The following is a 23,913-nucleotide window of genomic DNA, read 5'->3' on the forward strand; positions in this document are numbered from 1 at the left end:
CTGGGATGGAGGCAGTGCTGCTCTCTGGCACAGTGGCCCCCATCAGCCCAGGGATAAGCAGGGTCACCAGCTCTCGGGATTTAGAGCCCGAGTCGGGGGATATTTGGGGGATTTTCCTCAAGCCGCGGCTCCTGGAGCCATGTGGGTCGGAGACTCTCGTCTCTAAAGTCAGTTTTGTAACCCTGGAGACTGGAGAAAAGCCTGGAAACGTGAACCTCCCACCCAGCTGTTCTCACACCCGTTGGCAATTGAGTTCTCTGGGCGCTCAGGGCCAGCAGATCAGCCAGGGTCCTGGGCCAGCTACGGATCCAACCCGGTTAGCTAACAACGTGTCCAACATGGCCTTAGACACTCCAGCCTTTAATCTTGGAACTTCAGCCGCTAAAACCACCGAGCTGTGCTCCGATCCCAAACTCTATCGCCTGACCTGGAGAACCACGTGAGGGACGTTCTGGCATTAGCAGGGCTTCAGAGAACGTTACAGGGCATGATCTGGACAAATTGGAGAAATGGTCTGAGGTAAACAGGATGAAGTTCAATAAAGATAAATGCAAAGTGCTCCACTTAGGAAGGAACAATCAGTTTCACACATACAGAATGGGAAGAGACTGTCTAGGAAGGAGTATGGCAGAAAGAGATCTAGGGGTCATAGTAGACCACAAGCTTAATATGAGTCAACAGTGTGATACTGTTGCAAAAAAAGCAAACGTGATTCTGGGATGCATTAACAGGTGTGTTGTAAACAAGACACGAGAAGTCATTCTTCCGCTTTACTCTGTGCTGGTTAGGCCTCAACTGGAGTATTGTGTCCAGTTCTGGGCACCGCATTTCAAGAAAGATGTGGAGAAATTGGAAAGGGTCCAGAGAAGAGCAACAAGAATGATTAAAGGTCTTGAGAACATGACCTGTGAAGGAAGGCGGAAGGAATTGGGTTTGTTTAGTTTGGAAAAGAGAAGACTGAGAGGGGACATGATAGCAGTTTTCAGGTATCTAAAAGGGTGTCATCAGGAGGAGGGAGAAAACTTGTTCACCTTAGCCTCCAATGATAGAACAAGAAGCAATGGGCTTTAACTGCAGCAATTTAGGTTGGACATTAGGAAAAAGTTCCTAACTGTCAGGGTAGTTAAACACTGGAATAAATTGCCTAGGGAAGTTGTGGAATCTCCATCGCTGGAGATATTTAAGAGTAGGTTAGATAAATGTCTATCAGGGATGGTCTAGACAGTATTTGGTCCTGCCGTGAGGGCAGGGGACTGGACTCGATGACCTCTCAAGGTCCCTTCCAGTCCTAGAGCCTATGAGTCTATGATTAGGGGCCTGTGAAGCTCTCCTGTGGGGAGCGATTGCAAAGAGCAATGATTGACCTTAGAGAGGGGACACACATCTCTGGCGAATGGGGGAGAGAATGGGGGGTCAGGGGCTTCTCCCCATCTCATCAACCAGGGACTCAGTGAAGCTGAAAACAGGCAAATTCAAAACCAGTCCAAGGTGATCCTGTTCCACATATCGTGTCCTTACACTGTGGAACTCCCTGCCACTGGATGGCTTTGGGGCCAAGGACTCATGGATTCTAAGAGGCTTTGGCCTTTTCTACAGCTCCCCACAAGAGCCTGAGCAGTTGTTAATGGTAGAGTTCTGGAGCTGTAAAGCCATCTGCTTTGGGGTGCAAGTGAGTCAAACTGTTAGAGATCAGGAGCCCTTTGGGGGGCAGATTGTTCCATGTCTGCTACCGCAGGGCTCTTGGACCTTCCTCTCCAGCAGCTGGTGCCTGCTGCGGGAGGCAGGATGGTGAGCCTCAGGGCTGACCCAGCTTGGCGGTTCCTTTTGGGGGCTGGCATAGCCATGGTGGGTGGTGAGAGCGATCTTGCTGGAGGAGATGGCGCACTCTGGGAGCTGCCAGGGAAGGAGATAGAGATGGGGGAAGCAGCTTGGGCAGTGTCAATGCGCCCCACTGTCACAGATCACAGTCAGCAGCTATGGCCCTCTGGCAGAGAGCCCAGATCACAAAGCCAAGTGGAGCCCGTCGCTGCCGATGTGTAGCACAGCCCGCTGCTGACTTGCCGTAGGCCGCGCTCTTTGAACATTCCTCGGTGCCCTCGTTCGGTCGAGGAGGCTGGTTTGTTAGCTGCGGGAGACAGCTCTGTGCCCCCGTCAGTCTCCGTCCCACCCAGCCGTAACCCTGGTCAGACTTTGGGGGGTGCGGCTGGTGGGTTTGATGTGCTTTGAGACCGAAGTGAGGCAGCAAATAACTGGCTTAGCTCTGATCTCTGCACTGGGCTGCCAAGGGGGTTTTGTGCCCCTGCTAACTCTGCAGCCCCCACACAGTTCAGGACCTACCGAAATGTACCAGATTGGGTGGCATACGGGCCAGCTGCTGCCTGGGGCGGGGCTTGGCCAGAGACTCGGGCCAGATCCCAAATCAATCCTCACCTCCTTCCAAACACAGGTTGCATTGGACCTGTGCTGGGGAAAGCCCTGGAAAGGGGCCGGGCATTGCTGGGGTGGGCCGAGCGTGCCCTGACTTAGCCTGGGGGGGGGGGGGGGGGACAGCCTGGGAAATTTTTGAGGGGGGCGGAGAAGAAACATTTTTGGTTCAGGTGAAAGTTTCTGCTGAATACTTGAAAGTTCAGTATCTTTGCTGACAATGAGCGGTGCATGGGAGATGTAGTCCAGCTGGGGATCCCTGCCCATAGAGGAGAATGAGGGGACACGGTGCAAACTACATCTCCCATAGTGCATCGTGGTCTCCCTGGGGGGGAGGCCCTGGTGTATTGTGGGAGATGTAGTCCTGGGGGTGCTGCCTAGTGAGGACAAAGGGGACCCAGGGTGCTTCGGGATGTGTGCGCTAAAAGCCCACTCTTTTCCTGGCCCGTTGTTTAGCTGGTGAAGCATTTGGGAGGGAAAACGCCCATCCAAGGCCCCGGTCACCTGGCTGTGGCGTGCAGGGCAGCCTGCATTGGAGGGGTAGGAAGGGACTTGGTGTAACCCTGCGGGGCAGCTGACCCCTCTGCTCCCCTTCCAGGTAACATGTTCCCCACGATCGGAGACGTGCACCTGGCCCCATTCACAGACGAGCAGCTCTACATGGAGCAGTTTACAAAGGCCAATTTCTGGTGAGTCCTTTCCCAGGCGCGAGGCTGGTGCCCTGCCCACCGGCGCGTGCCCAGCAGCTGGTTCAGGCACAGCGGGGGCTCTAACCGGGGGACAATAGGGCCGCCGCCCTGGGAATATTGTGGAGGGTGGATCTATGTTTCTGCCCCTCCCCCCAGTATCTCAGAGGTGAGCGTGTGCTGCAGCAGGTAGGATAGCCCGGTCCTGCCTTCCAGCCGCCTCAGGTCCTGGCAGAGACGCCCAGCCCGGGGCAGGGGCAGGTGTCAGTCGCCAGGACGGGATGAGGACAGTGTTTGTTGGCACGCGGGGGGACACCAGCCACTAAGGAACTACCGGGACTCCCCTTCCCAGCCTGGAGCTGGCGCACTGCTCCCTCCCCCTCATTCATAGGGAGTTTCCACCCCCGGCTTTAGCCCCATAGCCCAGGCTGGCATGGACCCCAAGCCCCTGTGTTTAACCCGTTTGGGTCTCGGTCCAGTTCCCCAGGGATCAGGCGCCCAAAGCACTGTCCGTGTTGGTCCTGTTGTGCTTAGCCTTGGCTGAGGCTAAGCACAGAATGGCCCCTAGAGATAATGCCCTCCCACTGCGTCCCCATCACACCAGGGGGAGGTGGGTTTTGCTGGCTCTCTGGGGTAACACCCAGGGTACATGGCATATGCTGCTTTGATTTGGCGCCCGCCTGTCTCACAAGAAGATGCTGAGCTGTTGTCTGCTAATATTGAGTCCCCTGGGGGTTCCAAGTGACGCCCTGATCTCCTTGGCTTCCCCGGTCAGCCCCAGCTCTGTTCTGATCCTCCTCGTGTCTGCGCCGGAGCCCCAAAGGGACGTGACTGTGTCAGACGCGTAGGCTTGAGCTCTGCTTCTGGGCAGCTGTGCGCCTCCCGTGGGTGTCCACACCTCCTGAGCCGGGTGGGTGGAGTTGGTCCACGCAGGCAGGTTTCCATGGGTGTCTCCTCTTGCAGGTATCAGCCGTCCTTTCACGGTGTGGACTTGTCAGCACTTAGAGGAGCCGCGGTAGATGAGTATTTTAGACAGCCTGTTGTGGTGAGTTGTGGGAACCAGCCACCTCCGCCCCGGCTCCTTCCTCTGGACCCAGATCGGCTGTTTAAATGGGCTGGGAGGGAATAAACGGGAAGCACTGGGCTGCCACTGGAGTGAGATGTTGGTAACTGGTCACCAGAGCACAGCAGTACTGCACAGCTGTTTAGGGCAGGAAGGGAAGGCTGGGCTAGTGGGCAGAGCACTGGACTGGGGTGCAGGAACCCTGGTTTCTGGTCCCGGCTCTGCTGCTGGATGAACTTGGCCAAGTCACGTCTCCTCCTATGTCTCAGTTTCCCCATCCCTCAAATGAGGAGGATGATACTGACCTGTTTCGAGATGAAAGTCATTGGTGAACCTCCGATTAACTAGCAGTCAGATGCTCAATAGACTCCCAGGCTGCGCAGGGGCCTTCTGTGGGAGGATGCTGCTCTGGGGAAGATTCCTGCCCTGTGTGTCTCCCGGGGCGACTGCTCCGCTCTCGCAGCGCTCGTTAGCCCTGTGCCTGGGGGCAGCAGGGGAGATCACACCCGGCACTGCTCATTGTGAAGCCTGAGCCCATCTGCAGGGGACAGAGCGCCCTGAGTGGGGCTGGGCTGTGCCGTGCCATTCCTGCCCCGGCGCAGCTGGGCAGTGGCGAAGAGGACACTGCTCCAGCCATGGGCACGCTCGTGCCGGCTTGCCATTTATTGGCCTGACTTGCTGAGTGGGTGCTGCGCTGAGAGGTGACCTCTTACCTAAAGAGACAGAGCTGCAATTCTGATCCTTCGGGACCCCGGCACTTCCCATGAGAGTCAGGGCATTAGCTCCAGCATGCTGTCCCGGTCGTTCCATGCCACCTCCCTGCATCCCCTGGGATGAGTTCGGGCTTGGGCTTGACTTCCTGGCGTTAGCTGTAGGGCGTGTTGCTCTGAGCTGTTCAGCTGCTTTCCTCCCCAGAAGTGGCTGCATTTCAGAGGGCGTTTCCGGAGCTTCCCAGTGTTCGTAAACCCGGAGAGAGCTGCGTACGTTCTCCCCAGTTCTCTGTCAGTGGGATCCTGGCCCAACGTGGGATGCCAGCAATAACGTGACCAGTTTGGGTCGCTCAGTAGCAGGGTCTGACTGGTTCCTCGGGCTGCCTGCTGAGTCCCATTTCCTGTCTTCCCCGCCGCTGCCTCTGCAGCTCCCGACTCGGTTTCCTTCCCAGCAAACGCTCTTGTGTACCGCAGGGCGCGTCCTTACTGCCAGGCTGGAACGAGGCTGTGCTCCGTGTTACCCTTCGGCTGGCGGCCCTCCTGTCGTGGCCAAGACACTGACCAATGTGCCTCTCTCTCCTAGGACACCTTTGATATCAGGATTTTAATGGCGAAGTCTGTTAAATATACGGTCAACTTCTTAGAAGCCAAAGAAGGCGATTTGCACAGGTAGCTGTTTGTTCTTTTCTAGCGGAAGGGTGGGGAGGTGGGAGCTGATCTCTGCTCTCACGGACTGAGCCCAGCCGGCCGAGCAGGTGGCAGTACAGGGTACCGTGACACGCGTGCCTGGCCCCTGACATTCCGATAGGTCCTCTCCACCCCCAGTGAGGGGTGGCAGGGCAGAGGGACCAACGCTCACCAGCTGCCCCCCCATCGTGCTGTGGGGGAGGGGGGTCACGTCATTAACCCTGCCTCCCTGTCTAACGTGCTTTGGTTTCTGTGGAGGTGCCGCTGGCAGCCAGGACATTCAGAGCCGCAGCTTCCAGTCACTTTCAGTCATCGCTCTGCGGTTCCTGCCCTGGCTGTGATCGAGGTTCCCGGTCATATGCCCACTCTCCCCTTTGCCCGCACCCGGAGGGGAGACACCCCCATCTACCCTGTGAGCCACTGCAGCATTTAACGCCCCAGAACGCAGTCCCACCTCGCCTGCACCCAGGATTGGTAGGGCTTTGTCCAGCCTAGTCCGGAAAAGCCTCCTCCGGGACTAGTGCGGGATTGAACCCTGAACGGAAACCCACCAGCCATCACGAGAGACCAGAGCTCAGGGCTGGGTGCTGTACGGTATTTATTAGGAGAATTACGGTAGTGCCCAGCCGTTGTGGTCACCCCCCAGGCCCCATGTTGTGCTGGGCGCTGCATGGTATTTATTAGGGGAACTACGGTAGCACCCCGGCGCTCCAGTTGCCCCCAGGCCCCCCGTTATGGACGCTGCTACAAACACAGACCAAAGACGGGCCCCACCCCACAGAGCTCCAGTGGCCGGCTGGTGGCCACAAGCCAACGCGCTGGAACGTGGGGGCACCATAGCGCTTTCTGTCAAGTGCAGGGCCCCACCGCGCCGCTGAGGGACTTGGCCTCGTGCCCTAGCTGGGGGGTGTGCCAGAGGTGGGATGCGTGGGGAGCTGTGATCTAGGAAGAGACGATCCGCTTGGGGGGAGCCGCTGCCTGGCTGTGACTCCCCAGGTGCCCCCACCCCGCGGCTAACTGCTTCTCTTTGGTTTGCAGGATAGAAATCCCATTCAAGTTCCACATGTTGCATTCAGGTCTAGTCCACGGCTTGGCTTTCTGGTTCGATGTAGCCTTCATTGGTTCAATGTAAGTGGTGGAGCCTGCCCCCTCCCACCAGAGCTTGGGGTTTGTAAAACAAATAACTGGCTATCGCTCCTAGTCTACATTGCAGTCAACTGGCAAGTTTCAATTCCGTTACCTTCTCACTTGTGTTCCTGTCTCAATGATCGTCCCCGCTTTCGCCTACCCCTGCAGTGAGACCTCTTTAGAGAGAACTCTGAGCCCCAGCCCCCCGGTCTGCCACTGTCCCCTGGGATCCTGGATGTGCCACGCGATTTTGGGGGGGGGGGAGGGTTCTCCCTACAGATTCTTCCTAAAGAGATTTGACTGTAGACGACCGTTTTGGCTGGCCTGAGATGGCATCTTGTTTTCGATACGTGTATGTTGACTGTTCACTGACGATGCTTTGAAGTTCTCGGTGTTTAACTTGGGTGGGCTCTAGGGTAGGGCGCGGCAGGAGGGGAAAGGAGATGGGTCCCATCCCAACAAACTCTGGCAGCTGTTTCCAAGCCATAATGAGACACCAAAGTCCTGGTCCCAGCCGTGTTAACTGCATCAGTGCCTCTGGCATAAATGTGATCCGTGAGATTGCACTAGTGCAACGCACCATCCTGCTGTGTGGGAAAGCAGCTTGTCAGTTACCTGGACTGCTGTGCCACCCTCTCGCTTGTGCCCCGGTGCCCTCGGCAGCAGGGCTGACGCTGCTCCTTCGCTCCGAGGCAGATGAGACCAGGAACCTGACCTGGAGGCTGGGACTGCAGAGATCTTGGTTCAACCCCTCACCTCCCTCCGCCTCTGGTCTGCTGCCCCTGGTGACTGGGCTGTGCTGGGCGGCTGCTGCCACCTCAGGGGGCTTAGCTTCTGAAGCTCGTCCTTAGCGTAACTGAGACTCTGATTTTTTCCCCCACAACCCCTGGCTGGACGGGCCCAGTGGAACAATGTGTCTAGCGCTGCCTCATTCCCAGCACTATGGGGTGGGAGGCTCCAGGGAACAGCCACGTGGGGCTGCAGTTGGTGGGCCCTGGTGGCATGGCTGGAGTGGGCCAGGCTGCAGCCAGTCCCTGCGTGGGTTGCTAACCAGGCGCCGTTCCCTGTCCCACAGGATGACCGTGTGGCTGTCAACAGCCCCCACCGAGCCGCTGACCCACTGGTACCAGGTCCGGTGCCTGTTTCAGTCTCCGCTTTTCGCCAAAGCTGGGGACACGCTCTCAGGGACGTGCCTGCTCATCGCCAACAAGAGGTGAGAGGGGCTCCTGGGGCGGGGGGGCTACGGCTCCCAGCATGCACTGCTCCAGCAGCCAGGCTGAGCTGTTCTCCGAACAACAGCTTCATGCACTAAGGGGGCGGCAACCTGACCCACTTCTGGGCTGGTCTGTGGGTCCTGTCACCCGCCCAGCCTGGGGCTGGGGGCCATTGGAAATTCCTTCCGTTGACTCAGCCCAGGCACCCCGACAGCCTCCGTCTCAAAGGGATTTCTCCCCACAGCCGGCAGGGCAGGGCTCTCTCCCCCAGGTGCCGCTGGGAGCGGAGGCCCAGCATGGCCTAGTGATGTGCCCAAGGCCACATGGAGTCTGTGGCAAAGCAGAGGGTTGAGCCCTGGCCTTCCAAGGCGCTGCTCTAACCACTGGGAAGCCCTCCCCTCTGCCCAGCACTGGCCTGTCCTGCCCCACATGCCTGGCTAGACCAGAAGGCCTGTGAATCGGGGCAGGGGGTCTCAGGCCAGTTCCTCCGCCAGCCTGCTTGGGTGTCTCCTCTGCACATCCGAGCCCTCAGCGCCCCAGCACCCTGCCAGAGCTAGAATTCGCCCCAGGGGCCCTCTCTGTCCTGAGGTTTCTCCTCTTCCCCGGCTTGGCTCTGCCCATCTCGCCGTGGTTGCTGCCCCTGCCGGGTCAGTCTCTGATGTGCGTCTCCCTCTCTGCAGACAAAGCTACGACATCAGTATTGTTGCCCAGGTGGATCAGACGGGTTCCAAGTCCAGCAACCTCCTCGACTTGAAAAACCCCTTCTTCAGGTACGGCCCCGCCCTGCGAGCCGGCTGCCTCGCGGCGCCCCCAATCCGGATGGGGGAGTTGCGCGCCGACAGGCTGACCTGGCTGGGCAGCAGCGAGCCAAGGTTTCTCCCGCCGTCCTGCCAGGCCTCGCTGACATGTCGTCACGTCTCTCTCACAGGTACACGGGCACGACTCCTTCCCCCCCGCCGGGCTCCCACTACACGTCTCCGTCAGAGAACATGTGGAACACGGGCGGTTCCTACAACATGAACACGGGGATGGGCGTGGCTGGTAACGTACCCTGCCGTCCGGGGTCCCGGGGCGGGCAGGCTAGGGGGGAGCAGGGAGCCTGGGCAGCGGGCTGGGGGGAGCATGGAACCCCGGGGGTGGGCGGGCAGTGGGCTGGGGGAGCAGGGAGCCCAGGGACGGGCGGGCGGGCAGGCAACGGGAGCAGGGAGCCCGGGGGCGGGCGGGCAGTGGGCTGGGGGGAGCAGGGAGCCTTGGGGGCAAGCAGGCAGTGGGCTGGGGGGACAGTGGACTGGGGGGAGCGGGGAGTGGACTGGGGGGAAGCAGGGAGCCCCGGGTGTGGGTGGGTGGGCGGGCTGGGGGGAAGCAGGGAGCCCCGGGGGTGGGCGGGCGAGTGGGCAGGCAGGCAGTGGGCTGGGAGAGCAGAGAGCCCTGGGGGTGGGCAGGCGGGCAGGTAGGCAGTGGGCTGGGGGAGCAGGGAGCCCTGGGGGCGGGCGGGCGGGCAGTAGGCTGGGGGGGGCAGTGGACTAGGGGGAGCGGGGAGCCCCCGGGGCTGGCGGCTGCAGACACACAACCCGCTTGTGCTGAAGCCACGTTAATTGGCTGCTGGATCCATGTCCTGCTGAGCTGGCAGCGGTGCCGGCTGGAGCCACAGAAGGTGCCTGGCTCCGGTCGCTGCCCCAGAGCCATGGTGCCTGCAGCCCCTGCCCACTCCCAGCCATGCCCCTCCTGTGCCGGGCACTCTCCTTGGTCTGCGCTTCCCCTTGGGAAATGGGGGGGATCAGTGCCCGGCCCCCCCTAAGCCTGGCCTGTTGCCAAGCTGCGATCGGCTTGCCGGGGCTGGGACCTTGGGGAAACTCCCCCCTTCCCCTGGCACAGGGCTGGGCACGTCTGTCCGTCCTCCCCTCCCCCCGCCAGCTGGGAGCTGCCAGGGCTGCAAGGAGGGTTCCCTGCTGCGGGACACATCCCACCCTGCGGGGCGGGGTGTCCTCTGAGCCCCCCGGGAGGCACCTGCAGCCTCTGGCCCAGTGGGGAAACTGAGGCCCCAAGCAGGAGAGTGACTGGCCCCCTGTCTGAGCTTCCAGCCCCTCTCCCCATTTCTGTGCCCTCCTGCCACTCTCCCCTGCATCCCATCATTGGCACAGGGACCCGGCCACCGGGCGGCATGTCCTGGAGCCCCGGATTGGGGCCTCTGGGGCTGATCCGTGGCCGGCTTCTCTCCAGCCTCCTCTTGTGGCAAGCCCTGGAACCAACCCCCAGCCCCGCAGGCGGCCACGCTGCCCTCGCCTTGCCAGCCTGTGCTCGGGAAGAGCTGCGGGGTCGGCCCTGGCCCTGGCCCTGGGATCCAGAGCCCTGCAAGCAGGGACCTGGGGCTCCTGGGCAAAGCTGCTTCCTCTGGCCTCAGTCCCGGGGTGGCTGAACTCAGCTGGCCAAGCGCCCGGCCCTCCCCCATGGCCGAGAACCCTGAACACAGCCTCCCCGCCCAGCCCCAGGGACTGTCCCAGGCTGCCCTGGCCACCTCGCCGCTGGCCTGCAGTTCCCCTCAAGCCAGGGCCCCTGGCTCCAGTGCTGGGCGAATCCTGCCCAGCCCCAGGCTGGGGACCCCTCGGCCGCAGCGGGGCAGATGCTGAGGTCCTTGGATAGATTCTCTGGTTTTGGGCTTGGGGGGGGGGCACATCCCATTGCTGACACTCCCCATCTCTTCCCCTTGGTGTAGGGATGCCCACGGCCTACGACCTCAGCAGTGTTATTACTGGCGGCTCCAACGTTGGCCACAACAACTTGATTCCTCTAGGTGAGTCTCTCCGCATCTGAACGGGAATCCCCTGGCGGGAGGGGTCAGGCTCGGAAGTGGGGGGGTGCAGGGGGGCCCTTGATTGGGGGGGTCTCTCGGGGACAAGGCCCCTGGCAGCTCTGGGCTCGTCATGGCAGAGGGTTTGATGTGTGGCTCTGGGGGAGGCCCCAGCTGCCTGGACCAGCTCACTTCAGCCAGCAGGTTCTGCAGGGTCCCGTTAATTAGGGGTAGTGCCTGGGCCCCGCTGAGGGGGGGTGGCCCCCATCGCACCGGGCGCTGCAAGTTCAGACTGAATGTCACGTCAGAGCTGCGTCCGTAAGGCCCCCGGGTCTCACTGCTCCAGGCATTGCAGCTGGGGGGGGGTCTAGGAGGGCCCGGATTTCAGTGAGTGGTGCTGCAGCCCTGGGGCGAAGGCTCAGCTCCACTCTCACCAATTGGGGGGCGGGGCGGGGCCAAACCTGAGCCGTGCCACCGCCCTGGCGCGGAGGAGCCGGCCAGAGCCCAAACCCCGGGGGGGGGGAAGGGTCTCCACCCCTAGCCCATTTACTGGGTCGCGACAGGCCATGAACAAATGGGTCCTGAGCCCCACAGGACCAGAGCCCACCTGGGAGTCACTTTTCGGGAAGCAGCAGCGCCTGCTGCTGGCAGGTTGGGGGAGTGCGGCTGTAACCCTCTGATGTTGAGCAGCTGCTAGCCCCCGGGCCAGTGGGAGGCATGGTGACACGGCCTCCCAGCCCCGAGATGGGGAGGTCCCTGGGCACAGGGAGGCGGGGGCCCCTCCCCTGCTCATGCACCATCTCCCGTGTCTCCCTGCAGCGGCCAGCGCGGGGATTGTCAATCACACGCACTCCAGGATGGGCTCCATCATGAGCACCGGCATCGTCCCAGGTAACGCGCCCCAGGGGTCTCGGCTTTCCCGGGGGTGACCTCCCGCCTCCACTGCCACGGGCCCTTTGCCTTGGGTGAGCGGCTGCCAGCGCCTGCAGAATCCCCCCCAGAGCTCTCGTGGGGCGGGCGGATCTAACGGCGACTCCTCTTGTCTCCCCTGCAGGCTCCTCCGGCAGCCAGAGCGGAGGCGGTTCGAGTGCTCACTACCCTGTCAACAGCCAGTTCACCATGGGGGGCCCCGCCATCTCCATGGCCTCCCCCATGTCCATCACCACCAACACAATGCATTATGGGAGCTAAACCACCTCCGCCCGGAGGTCTCTGAACTGACAGTGCCAGGAAACCAAATGAAGACGCCCCCTTCCCCCGCCAGCCGGCTAGCTGGGGCCGTTTTTACCGGCCCACGAGCCCAACCTGCCCCTCGGCTCCGCCGCTCTTTGATATCAGCCTTGAACAGTTTTTTATGAAATGTCGAACCTCAGATTCTCCGCCCGCATCGAGCCCCATGCGCTAGCTGCCCCCTGATCATGTAGCAAGTCCTGTTAGTTCACCACCTTCCGTAATAGCCGGGCCGGCCGGTGGCACCACTGCACCTGCCTGGGCTTTGCGCAGAGATGACTCTGGCGGCCCTGCGATTCCTCCCTAGCCGCTGCTCGGGGGCTTTCAGGCCTGGCTCCCTGCTGGGGCAGGCGCTTGTTCTCCCAGGAGTCCAGCGGTGGAGCCCCTGCCCCCAGCCTCCTTGGGGAGGGTCTTTTATCACCCCAGCCCTGCTCTCTGCTGATGCCCAAGGCAGGGGCCCAGCTGCTCACCAAGGCAGCTGTGACCAGCAGGCCTGGTACCTGCCTCACGGGAAATGCCGGTGTGCCAGGAGAGCATTCAGCACACCTGGAATGTCCCAAAACCCAGGGCCGCTGGCTCCCGAACTCCCTTGTGCCCTGGGGAGCGGCCGTGCCCATCTGCTGCCAGCTCCACGGCCCCTCTGAGCAGCTGGCTGGAGCCTGCTGGGTCACCCTGCCCCCTCCTCTTGGCAGGGCAGAGCTGAGGCAGCCTGGCCCCGCGCTGCTGCCAGGGCCTGGAGTGCAGGAGCCCCCGTAGCCCCTCTAGGACAGGGCAGTGTAACCAGCACCCAGGTAGAGCGCGGATTGGTTTTCGTTTTGTTTCCTTTCCAAGAGCCCCCCCCCCCCCCCCTTTGGTGATTTTTGAAAGGATTTTGCAGGGCCCCCTCTGGAGAAAATGAAATAAAGGAATTGTGTGTTTCCTGGAGGCAGTTTCCTGCAGCGCTGGGCTGCCCTGGTACCCAGTAAAGCAGGAGCGGGGCAAAGGGCTTTTGGCACAGGGGTGGTTTGACGCCCCTCGCCAGAAGCTCCCTGCAGGTTCTTCCAGCCTCCTGCCAGCAGGTGGGAGGGGAAGTGACGCCCCAAGCCTCCCTCAAACCAAGAACCAGCCCCAGTCCTGGGGCCAGGGGAAGCCCTACATGTTTATTTCAATCACCTTTGCATAGAAAACAGCTGCCAGTTCCCAGTCCTTGGGCCTTGTGCAGGGAGCAGCCTGCCCTGCCCTGCCGGTGGGGTGGGGTGGGGTGAGTGCCTGGCCTGTGCTCTGTCCCAGCCTCACCCCAGGGGGGCAGGGCAGGGGCTGCAAGCCAGCCCAGGTGTCCGTCTCCCTGTGCTGCAAGGCCCAGAGTTTGTGCTGGCAGGACGACTGCCGCTGGTTGGGGCCCGCTGGGCGCTGGGCTGGGCACAAGCTCATGCCCCTGCTCCCAGCTGGGACTGAGCCAGACCCGAAGTGCTGATGTAGGGGGAGGGGAAGAATGAGACGTCCCAAGTGTCCTGGGCTCAGCTGCTGGCCAAGCTGCAGCCCCCTCCCTGTGCAGTGTGGCTGAGCTCCAGGGCTGGGGGAGAGGCCGGAGGAAGGGACCTTCCCAAGGGGGCAGGAGCCCAGGCCCAGCAGCAGCAGCTCTGGGCTCTCGCCTGTGCCCAGTGCTGGGGGATCCACACCTACAAAAGCAGAAGCCCAGCATGAGAGGAATGAGGTTACAGATTTCCCTCTCCCCCCAGCTTCTGGGGGGCCAGAGCTCAGCCCAGGTGGGGTCACCCAGCACCAAGACTTTCCCAGCAACTGCCACTTTAGCACCTGCCCCCTCCAGCCTAATCTGGCCCCTCACAAGACCAGATCATTCCCAGCTGCTTGGGCGCCCCAGCCCCCTGCAGGGCACACACAGCTTCCCCATTCTGAGGACAGAGACTGAGGCCAAAGATATTGCTTTTGGGGAAACTGAGGCACAGGGGCCTGCATCAGACCTGCCAGCCCATTCCCTGACTCCGAAGAGCAAGTTATGCCTCTTCCCAGCACCTGTATCGCTCACTTCCCCGGCCTGCATGTTTTCCCTGCGCCGCCCTCCCCCCCCCAACAGTTTTACCTCAGTGGCGGAGGGGGACGGAGGCACTGGCCTGACGAGGGAGCAGCACTGTGGGGTGCTGGGCCGTGACCAGGGGGTGCACCGGAGGGATAGTGCTGGGCAGCATCTGGAAAAAATAGAGCTACACAAAAACAGCAGGGGGGCATGATCAGCTGGGGTAGAACTGGCTGATTGGGGGGGTGGGGGTTGGGTTATCCCCATCTGAGGCTGGAAAAAGCCACCTCTCCCAGAGCTTCCATGCCTCAGTTTCCCCATCTGTACTTGAGGCCAGTACCACAACCCAAGCAGGGCCCCGCAGCTCAGGGCCTGCCTCTCCTGCAGCAGCATCGCTGGGGAGAATAGGAGCCGCCAGGCCCCACAGCTCTTCTCCCACCGCCCCCCAGGAGAGCCCCCCGGCAGCACCGTTCCAACCTTGCAGCCCACGGCCAGCAGCACGTGGAGCGAGACGATGGCGGCCAGGGCGGCCAGTGTGGCCGGCTTGCTGTCGGAGCGGAGCAGTGGCCAGAAGGCAAGAACCAGAACGGAGCCTGAGAGTGCCGCGGCGAAGGCCAGCAGGAGCCACTGGAGCCAGGCAGCCGGGATCAGCCACAGGATCTGCCGGGGGTGGGAGAGAAGAGGGGTCAGCCATCCTCCCCCCAGGTTTTCTGGGGGCTGATGGAGGGGTTTGGCCCGGAGCAGGGGGGCGGCCGCTCACCGAGGTGGGGATGTAGATGAAGAGCGAGTAGCCGTACACGCAGACCGTCTCCAGGAAGCTGTACGAGCCCACGTGGATGCTGAGGCCCTTGCGCCACTGCAGGTAGCCCCAGAGGGCCAGGGGCACCAGCCAGGCGTAGCAGTAGGTTATGAGCCCAGCGATGGTCACTGGGGAGAGGGCAGAGACACTGGTTACCGCCAGGCAGGGGGGAGCCAGAGCTCTGCCGCCCGGCCGGGCCCACAGATAACAGCAAAGACAAACCACCTGCCATGAACCGCAGCACAGGGGGCTGGGAGTCAGGACTCCTGGGTTCTATCCTGGCTCTGCGAGGGGAGTGGGGTGCAGTGGTTAGAGGGAGAGGGGAGCCAGGACTCCTGGGTTCTGTTCACACTTTGCAGGCGCTGCGTGGCCCTGGGAAGTCTCCCCGCTGTGAAGAGCCCTGCCCCTGCTGGCTCTCACCTTTGTGGAACTGGGGGCTGTAGTGGAAGGAGGGGTCACCCCGTTTCTCCAGGGCATGGGCCACGTTGCTGCTGACGGCGAGCGTGAAGGCCAGTGTGGCGCAGATCCAGAAGGGCCCTGGGGAGGCAGATGGGGGGAGTGGGGTTAGGAGCCGGACACCAGCGCCACGAAGCTGCCCTGCACCCAGCAGCCCCCAGGGCTCCCCCGGAGCCCAGCGTGGAAGCTGACCCAGCACAGCCGGGTCACGGCCATCTCCGTTCCAGCGCCGCGAAGAAGGGGGTGCAGGTTAGCTGAGTGACGAGTGAGCCACTGGGAACCCCGGGATGTCAGAGACCAGCAGGGAGCCTGCAGCTCAGCCCGGCCTCGCCGTACTCACCATATAGGTCAGGGTTGTTCCGTAAATGGTGCCGTACGAAGTTCTTCCCAGGCAACGGCAGCAGAGACCCCTTTATCCTGTCCAGCACCTGGCGGATGGGAACAGACCTGGGTTAGTGGGATGTCTCTGGAGCCACCGCTCCCTAAGGTACTTTGCCTGTGAGCTCCGCAGGCCAGTGCCTACCCCAACAGGGCCCTGCCCTGTGACGGCACCAGCAAAACTCCCCTTTACCCTCCCCGTGCCCCGGGCCGCTGCTGCGCGCGCTACACCCCGAGTTACAGGCTCCACTGTGGACCAGTGAAAATGTCAGACAGGGAGATTCTGTTACCTGGTAGGTGTCAACATCAAAGAAAGTCTGGTAGTATTCAAAGGTCCAGAAACTGGGCTGCTTCTTCTGGCCGCTCAGGAGCTGTGTGGAGGAAAAGGTGCGTGACTGGATGGTCCTCAGCCCACAGGCCAGACACTGGGTCTGCCTTGCGGCAGAGATCTGAGCGGTGGCTAGGACCCTCTGTAAACCCGGACAAGCCGACGGCCTTTCTGCTGAACCTGGAGATGGGGGTCGATTTCTGGCAAAAGCTAGTCCCTCCCCCTCTCGTTCCTCGACTGTGGCCATCAGAGCCAGGGTTCTCAGCAGCCAGATAGGGCCCTGATTCAGGGAAGGGTTTTAGTACGTGCTTGGGCCCCACCCAGCTCCGTCTGGGCTGGTGGCTTTGGCAATGAGGATACTTGGGCAGGGGGCCCCTCCAGGCAGCCTCAACCAGCAAATGGCAACTAGTCACTACTGATGGGGCAGCTGGGGCCCTGGGAAGGGGTGGGGCTGATGCCCCCTAGAAGGGAAAGACCCTGTAGCCCACTCAAGCCAGCCAGTCCCTGTCCCTGCTCAGCTTCTCTCACCTCGGTTTTATCTGTCTCCTCCCCTAGCTCGCCCTCCTCGGAGCCGGCGCTCACGTTCACGGCCACGTGGCTTTGCTGCTCGCTGATACTGGCGGTTGTGGCGTCGGGGTTCACGGCCAGCAAGTCGGCTGCCTCGTCGAATTCTGCAGGGAAACCGCCAGCGGTCAGAACAGGTTGGAAATCAGCGTCCACGGCCCTGGGATCTCTTTGGCTGGCAGCCACGTCCCGAGCCCTGCTCCGGAGCTCCCAGGGCAGACTAACGCTCTGTCTGTTCTCACCTGGGCTGGTTCACATCTGCCCAAGCACGGGTGAAATCCCTTATCAAACCTGCTACCCACCTGCCCTTGTGCAGCCCCAGCCAAGCCTCTAAAGCACATCCAGTATTGTCCCCCTCCAAGGGTTCAGACCCCCAGCTCCTCCCCGGGGAGGCCGGCATCAAACCCAGAATGAGAGGGATAGGCCAATCAGCTCTTTTCTTACTTGATGAATTTCAGTTAGGCCAGAGCAGGGGCCAGGTCAGATTAGGACCACAACTATCACCAGCTGGGGTCAGCCTCCCAGCCTGGCCAGGACCAGCTGCTGCAGAGGAAGATGCAAGAAGCCCTGCAGCTGGTAGCAATGGGATAACCTGCCCCCAGGGACAATTCACTCCTGATCACTGCTGGTCACAAGTCAGATGAAGCCCTGAAGCACCTTCCTAAGTAGCTTATTTACTGTTCTGACTCTGGACACTTCTTGTTCCCCATAACAACATCCAGTCCTCTTTTAGACCCTGTTAAGTGTTTGGCTTCAGGATATTCTTGTGGTGATGAGTTCCGCAGGCTAAGTATGGCCAATCACTGCATGGCTTTGCTTTAATCAAAATAATAATCCCTAGTTCTCACATAGCATTTTTCATCCACTGATCTCACACCTTGCAAAGGAGTCAGTATCATTATTCCCATTTACAGATGGGGAAACTGAGGCAGGGAGCGGGGCAGTAACTTGTCTAAGAGCACCCAGCAGGCTAGTGGCAACCCAGTGCTCTATCCACTAGGTCTCCTTTAGCTGAGCCCTAGGGGGAAATGAGCTCACAGGACGGATTATGGAGGTGAAGGTGGCTCCAGACTGAGATGCAAAGTAGCCTGCTGAAATGCACCAGCCTCTAACACACATTTTCAGGGGGTGACAGCGCAATTAGGGGAGACCCAACTATGTTAGCCGGAGGAGTTTGGAATCCCACTTAGAAACCACAGACAAAAATACGCCTCACCTCCCCCACTCCCCCACCCCGCCGCCCCCCGAACGCTCACCATGAAACTGGAGCTCATCTGAGGTGGCCATTGCTGCAGGTTATCGCAGGTCAGGACTCCGCTGCCGGGGCAAAACAAACAGCGCTTGTGACGGGAACTGGCCAGAGCAGCTGGGAACAGCTACGCACTGGGCCCCTATGGGGCACCACATCGGTTCACACTCTCGCCCCACTCTGCAGGTGGGGAGCCCAGTCACCGAGACTTGCCCGGGATTGCAGCAGGACTCAGTGATGGAACCCAGGTGTCCTGAGTCAGCCCAGATCCCCCCCCCACCCCGAGCTGGGGATGGAACCCAGGAGTCCTGAGTCAGCCCAGTTCCCCCCCCCACCCCAAGCTGGGGATGGAACCCAGGAGTCCTGAGTCAGCCCAGATCCCCCCCCCCACCCTGAGCTGGGGATGGAACCCAGGAGTCCTGAGTCAGCCCAGTTCTACCCCCCACCCCGAGCTGGGGATGGAACCCAGGAGTCCTGAGTCAGCCCAGTTCCACCCCCCACCCCGAGCTGGGGATGGAACCCAGGTGTCCTGAGTCAGCCCAGTTCCCCCCCCCACCCCGAGCTGGGGATGGAACCCAGGAGTCCTGAGTCAGCCCAGTTCCCCCCCCCCCCGAGCTGGGGATGGAACCCAGGAGTCCTGAGTCAGCCCAGATCCCCCCCCCCCCCCCCGAGCTGGGGATGGAACCCAGGAGTCCTGAGTCAGCCCAGATCCCCCCCCCACCCTGAGCTGGGGATGGAACCCAGGAGTCCTGAGTCAGCCCAGTTCCCCCCCCCCCCGAGCTGGGGATGGAACCCAGGAGTCCTGAGTCAGCCCAGATCCCCCCCCCACCCCGAGCTGGGGATGGAACCCAGGAGTCCTGAGTCAGCCCAGATCCCCCCCCCCCCCCCCGAGCTGGGGATGGAACCCAGGAGTCCTGAGTCAGCCCAGTTCCCCCCCCCCCCCCGAGCTGGGGATGGAACCCAGGAGTCCTGAGTCAGCCCAGTTCCACCCCCCACCCCGAGCTGGGGATGGAACCCAGGAGTCCTGAGTCAGCCCAGTTCCCCCCCCCCACCCCGAGCTGGGGATGGAACCCAGGAGTCCTGAGTCAGCCCAGATCCCCCCACCCACCACGAGCTGGGGATGGAACCCAGGAGTCCTGAGTCAGCCCAGATCCCCCCCCCCCCCCCCCGAGCTGGGGATGGAACCCAGGAGTCCTGAGTCAGCCCAGTTTCCCCCCCCCCCCCGAGCGGGGGATGGAACCCAGGAGTCCTGAGTCAGCCCAGTTCCCCCCCCCCCCCCCCCGAGCTGGGGATGGAACCCAGGAGTCCTGTGTCAGCCCAGTTCCCCCCCCCCCCCCGAGCTGGGGATGGAACCCAGGAGTCCTGAGTCAGCCCAGTTCCACCCCCCACCCCGAGCTGGGGATGGAACCCAGGAGTCCTGAGTCAGCCCAGTTCCCCCCCCCCCACCCCGAGCTGGGGATGGAACCCAGGAGTCCTGAGTCAGCCCAGATCCCCCCACCCACCACGAGCTGGGGATGGAACCCAGGAGTCCTGAGTCAGCCCAGATCCCCCCCCCCCCCCCGAGCTGGGGATGGAACCCAGGAGTCCTGAGTCAGCCCAGTTTTCCCCCCCCCCCCCGAGCTGGGGATGGAACCCAGGAGTCCTGAGTCAGCCCAGTTCCCCCCCCCCACCCCGAGCTGGGGATGGAACCCAGGAGTCCTGAGTCAGCCCAGTTCCACCCCCCACCCTGTGCTGGGGATGGAACCCAGGTGTCCTGAGTCAGCCCAGATCCCCCCCCCCACCCTGAGCTGGGGATGGAACCCAGGTGTCCTGAGTCAGCCCAGATCCCCCCCCCCACCCTGTGCTGGGGATGGAACCCAGGTGTCCTGAGTCAGCCCAGATCCCCCCCCCACCCTGTGCTGGGGATGGAACCCAGGTGTCCTGAGTCAGCCCAGATTCCCCCCCCCCCCACCCTGAGCTGGGGATGGAACCCAGGAGTCCTGAGTCAGCCCAGATCCCCCCCTGACTGCCGCCCTCAGCTCCTGGGACTCTGAAGCTCCTTCCCCCCCTGCGCCTGCATTTCCCTTTGACGCCTGGATTCCCCCGAGGCCCAGGGCCCCGGCAGCGGGCGGGCGGGCCGGGGGGAGCAGCGGGGGCTGCACACTCAGCTGCCTTCCAGCCCTGCCCCTGCCCAGCCCCACGCCCCCGGGGAGCGGCTCCTGCCAGCGCGGCACCGGGCGCTGCCTGGGGAGAGGGGGCTGGGCTCCGGGCTGCCCCCGGCGGGTGACAGAGCCCCCAGGGGGGGGCCCCAGGCCCTCCCCGCTCCCCGCGATCTCGGGCCCATTGTCCCCCCCTGCAGTGGGGGAAACTGAGGCAGGGGCCCCGCGGGAGCAGCTTGGGGTTGGAGCCGCCGGTTCCTGCCGTGGGGGCACCGGCCTGGTCCGGGGGGGGCTTAGACTGACCCCCCCCCGACCTGGGGGAGGGGCTCCTGAAACAGCCCAGCGCCCCTCCCCCCCCCCCGGGGAGGCAGCTCCACCGGCCTGAGCCCCCCGGTACCTGCCGGCTGCCCCGCCCCGCTGCTGCGTGTCGCTCTCCGCGCGGGGGAGCTCGGGATTTCTGTGTCCCCCCCGGCCCAGCTGAGATGGTCTCGCCCGGCCCGGGTCCGTCCCTGTCTCCTGGCCGGGTGGAAACCACTTCCGGTCCCGGCAGCCAGCGGCCATGGCGGGGGGCGGGAGCCGCTGGCAGCGGATCGGTACTGGCCGCTTGGGTGAGGGGGCGGCCCGGACGCCGGGGTTCTTTGGGGAGGGGGTTGGAGTGGAGGGGGATCCAGGCCCGGACGCCGGGGTTCTCGGGGGGCGCAGACCCGGACGCCGGGGTTCTCGGGGGGGGGCGCAGGCCCGGACGGGGGGGGGCGCAGGCCCGGACGCCGGGGTTCTCGGGGGGCGGGGCGCAGACCCGGACGGGGGGGGCGCAGGCCCGGACGCCGGGGTTCTCGAGGGGGCGGGGCGCAGGCCCGGACGCCGGGGTTCTCGAGGGGGCGAGGCGCAGACCCGGACGCCGGGGTTCTCGAGGGGGCGGGGCGCAGACCCGGACGCCGGGGTTCTCTGGGGGCGGGGCGCAGGCCCGGACGCCGGGGTTCCCTGGGGGGGGGCGCAGGCCCGGACGGAGGGGTTCTCGGGGGGGGGCGCAGGCCCGGACGGGGGGGGCGCAGGCCCGGACGCCGGGGTTCTCGGGGGCGGGGCGCAGACCCGGACGGGGGGGGCGCAGGCCCGGACGCCGGGGTTCTCGAGGGGGCGGGGCGCAGGCCCGGACGCCGGGGTTCTCGAGGGGGCGGGGCGCAGACCCGGACGCCGGGGTTCTCTGGGGGCGGGGCGCAGGCCCGGACGCCGGGGTTCTCTGGGGGCGGGGCGCAGACCCGGACGGGGGGGGCGCAGACCCGGACGCCGGGGTTTTCGAGGGGGCAGGGCGCAGGCCCGGACGCCGGGGTTCTCTGGGGGCGGGGCGCAGACCCGGACGGGGGGGGGCGCAGGCCCGGACGCCGGGATTTTCGAGGGGGCGGGGCGCAGACCGGACGCCGGGGTTTTCGAGGGGGCGGGGCGCAGACCCGGACGGGGCGGGCGCAGACCCGGACGCCGGGGTTTTCGAGGGGGCGGGGCGCAGACCCGGACGCCGGGGTTCTCTGGGGGCGGGGCGCAGACCCGGACGGGGGGGGCGCAGGCCCGGACGCCGGGATTTTCGAGGGGGCGGGGCGCAGACCCGGACGCCGGGGTTCTCGAGGGGGCGGGGCGCAGACCCGGACGCCGGGGTTCTCTGGGGGCGGGGCGCAGACCCGGACGCCGGGGTTCTCTGGGGGCGGGGCGCAGACCCGGACGGGGGGGGCGCAGACCCGGACGCCGGGGTTTTCGAGGGGGCGGGGCGCAGACCCGGACGCCGGGGTTCTCTGGGGGCGGGGCGCAGACCCGGACGGGGGGGGCGCAGGCCCGGACGCCGGGATTTTCGAGGGGGCGGGGCGCAGACCCGGACGCCGGGGTTCTCTGGGGGCGGGGCGCAGGCCCGGACGCCGGGGTTCTCTGGGGGCGGGGCGCAGGCCCGGACGCCGGGGTTTTCGAGGGGGGGCGCAGACCCGGACGCCGGGGTTCTCTGGGGGCGGGGCGCGGACCCGGACGGGGGGGGCGCAGACCCGGACGCCGGGGTTTTCGAGGGGGCGGGGCGCAGACCCGGACGCCGGGGTTTTCGAGGGGGCGGGGCGCAGGCCCGGACGCCGGGGTTCTCTGGGGGCGGGGCGCAGGCCCGGACGCCGGGGTTCTCTGGGGGCGGGGCGCAGACCCGGACGGGGGGGGGCGCAGACCCGGACGCCGGGGTTTTCGAGGGGGCGGGGCGCGGACCCGGACGCCGGGGTTTTCGAGGGGGCGGGGCGCAGACCCGGACGCCGGGATTCTCTGGGGGCGGGGCGCAGACCCGGACGCCGGGGTTCTCGGGGGCGGGGTGCAGACCCGGACGCCGGGGTTCTCTGGGGGCGGGGCGCAGACCCGGACGCCGGGGTTCTCGGGGGCATGCATTAGAGCAGGGCGCTGTCAGCCCAGTTTCCTGGGTTCCGTTCCCAGCTCTTCCCCCCCCGCCCCCAGTGATCATCCCCCGAGTCTTCCCCTGCTGGAGCTCCCTCTGGCCTGGTACCCAGAGGCCTGGGGTGTTCGGGCCTCGCTCCCCGGAGCCGGCAGCACCTGAGCTTCCTCTCCCCACACAGGTCTGTGGTGCAGGAGCCTGCTGCAGGATTACGCCGACGCCTGCCGGGATGTGGCCCTTGGCGTCAAGCAGCGGCCTGGGAAAGCCGGACTCTACCTCTCGCTGCTGGCCGGAGCTACCGTCTGCAGCCTCCACGTCCCCTGTGACGCCTCGTTCGAGGCCTCCCTCCTCGAAGCCTCGGGCGCCCTCCTCCTGCTCTCCCCCTGGGTCCGGAACGGCAGCTCCGAGGGGCACGTCCAGCGCCTGATGAAGCTCCGGAACCAGGGACGGCTGCGCTACCAGAGCCTCATCTTCTTCTCCCTCGTCTACCAGGCCCCCTTTGATGCGGAAGTTGCGCTGTACCAGGCTCACTGCAAACACCTGAAGCCGCGCTGGACGGACTTTCCTGCCCGGACCCTGGATGTGGGGTTCTTGGGCCGCTGGTGGGTTTTAAGTTCGAAAATGAAGGATTCCGACGTCAATGAAGAGGAGTTTAAACATCTCCCTGAGCATCTCAGGACCATCTCCTCCCGGAACCTCCACTCAGCAGCCAACGAAAAACTCTTTGAGGAGGAATACAAACCCGTCATCCTGACAGAGGAGCAGATTGAATGGGCAGAAAAGGAGCAGCAGCAGCCACTTCAGGGATCCTTAAACCAATAATCTGAACAAAGAGACTTCCGGTTTCTGTGGGCTCCCGGGGACGGTCGGTCTGGGAGCTGGTGCTGTGGGGAGGAGATGAAAAGAATCCTATAATTAAATATAATTGTACTCATGGCCCAACTGTGCTGAGCTCAATAAATCCGTTCTGTGAGCTTTCCAGTCACCGATGAGGTATTCCTGGGATCCGTTAGCTACTGGCTCACCTTAACTCGCGGTCACCGTGCTGGCTCGATGTTGGATGTTCCAGTCAAAGGCTGGTCCGTATAAAGGGGTTGTATTCTGAAAGGAAACCACCTCTTTGTTCACAGTCATTGTTTGGGTGGGGGAGCAGCAGGGCACTAGTGGGAGTGGCAGTGGTGCTGCAGTAGGGGGCCGGGCTGATCACTGTGCCCCAGTGTGGTGCAAAGGGGTGGTTGCTGCAGGGTGGATGCCCGCCCGAATCAGTTCTGGCCCCACAATGCTAGGAGGTGCTGTTGTGCTGGAGGTGCAGCTTCTCAAAGGAGATGTAAATCCAAGGACCCTGGGCAGGTCTGGCAGCTTCTCCCCCAAAGGTTGCCCAGGGTGAACACAGGTGTAAGAAAGTTTCACAGTCACAGGCCTGGCTCTAAAGAACAGCCAGACTGGGGCAGACCAATGGTCCATCCAGCCTAATGTCCTGTCTTCCGACAGTGATCAGTGCCAGGTGCCCCAGAGGGAATGAACAGAACAAGGTAATTACTGAGTGATCCAGTCCCAGCTTCTGACAGTCAGCATCTTAGGGACACCCAGAGCATGGGGTACCTGCCCAGCCTGGCTAACAGCCATTGATGGACCTACCATCTATGAATTTAT

The 23,913-nt window shown here is 63.5% G+C and overlaps 3 protein-coding genes across 7 annotated transcripts in view; 2 read left to right on the top strand and 1 right to left on the bottom strand.

The window, feature by feature from the left end:
* Positions 1–12,848, top strand: part of CARM1 (coactivator associated arginine methyltransferase 1) — a 51,162-nt gene extending 38,314 nt beyond the window's left edge. For all 5 annotated transcript variants that reach the window (XM_030545907.1, XM_030545910.1, XM_030545908.1 and 2 more), the window contains 10 exons: positions 3,023–3,113; positions 4,074–4,155; positions 5,467–5,552; positions 6,609–6,698; positions 7,774–7,911; positions 8,593–8,682; positions 8,841–8,953; positions 10,626–10,703; positions 11,520–11,591; positions 11,755–12,848. In XM_030545907.1, coding sequence (XP_030401767.1) covers positions 3,023–3,113; positions 4,074–4,155; positions 5,467–5,552; positions 6,609–6,698; positions 7,774–7,911; positions 8,593–8,682; positions 8,841–8,953; positions 10,626–10,703; positions 11,520–11,591; positions 11,755–11,891 — 977 coding nt within the window. In that variant the 3' untranslated portion in view covers positions 11,892–12,848. The remainder of the gene's footprint in view (positions 1–3,022; positions 3,114–4,073; positions 4,156–5,466; positions 5,553–6,608; positions 6,699–7,773; positions 7,912–8,592; positions 8,683–8,840; positions 8,954–10,625; positions 10,704–11,519; positions 11,592–11,754) is intronic.
* Positions 12,849–13,048: 200 nt separating this feature from the next.
* Positions 13,049–20,342, bottom strand: YIPF2 (Yip1 domain family member 2). The gene is made up of 10 exons (XM_030545912.1): positions 20,254–20,342; positions 17,726–17,786; positions 16,434–16,576; positions 15,868–15,948; positions 15,540–15,627; positions 15,164–15,280; positions 14,705–14,871; positions 14,422–14,604; positions 14,011–14,131; positions 13,049–13,588 (listed from the first exon to the last, which is right to left on the bottom strand). The coding sequence occupies exons 2-9, from the start codon at positions 17,754–17,756 to the stop codon at positions 14,012–14,014; spliced, it is 930 nt and encodes a 309-aa protein (XP_030401772.1). The 5' UTR covers positions 17,757–17,786; positions 20,254–20,342; the 3' UTR covers positions 13,049–13,588; position 14,011.
* On the top strand, positions 20,322–23,245 carry TIMM29 (translocase of inner mitochondrial membrane 29). The gene is made up of 2 exons (XM_030545914.1): positions 20,322–20,464; positions 22,442–23,245. The coding sequence occupies exons 1-2, from the start codon at positions 20,416–20,418 to the stop codon at positions 23,080–23,082; spliced, it is 690 nt and encodes a 229-aa protein (XP_030401774.1). The 5' UTR covers positions 20,322–20,415; the 3' UTR covers positions 23,083–23,245.
* Positions 23,246–23,913: the final 668 nt, after the last annotated feature.

This window comes from Gopherus evgoodei, unplaced genomic scaffold (genome assembly GCF_007399415.2).
Source record: "Gopherus evgoodei ecotype Sinaloan lineage unplaced genomic scaffold, rGopEvg1_v1.p scaffold_40_arrow_ctg1, whole genome shotgun sequence".
Lineage (NCBI taxonomy): Eukaryota > Metazoa > Chordata > Testudines > Testudinidae > Gopherus > Gopherus evgoodei.

Excerpts from the sequence above, each read along its gene's own strand:
- TIMM29 (XM_030545914.1), top strand. The coding sequence starts at position 20,416 with ATGGCGGGGGGCGGGAGCCGCTGGCAGCGGATCGGTACTGGCCGCTTG. Across the intron at positions 20,465-22,441 it reads GATCGGTACTGGCCGCTTGG|GTCTGTGGTGCAGGAGCCTG; the intron begins GTGAGGGGGCGG and ends CTCCCCACACAG.
- YIPF2 (XM_030545912.1), bottom strand. The coding sequence starts at position 17,756 with ATGGCCACCTCAGATGAGCTCCAGTTTCATG. Across the intron at positions 14,605-14,704 it reads TCATCTACATCCCCACCTCG|ATCCTGTGGCTGATCCCGGC; the intron begins GTGAGCGGCCGC and ends CACCCCCGGCAG. Across the intron at positions 14,132-14,421 it reads TGCTGGCCGTGGGCTGCAAG|CTCTATTTTTTCCAGATGCT; the intron begins GTTGGAACGGTG and ends GTTTTTGTGTAG.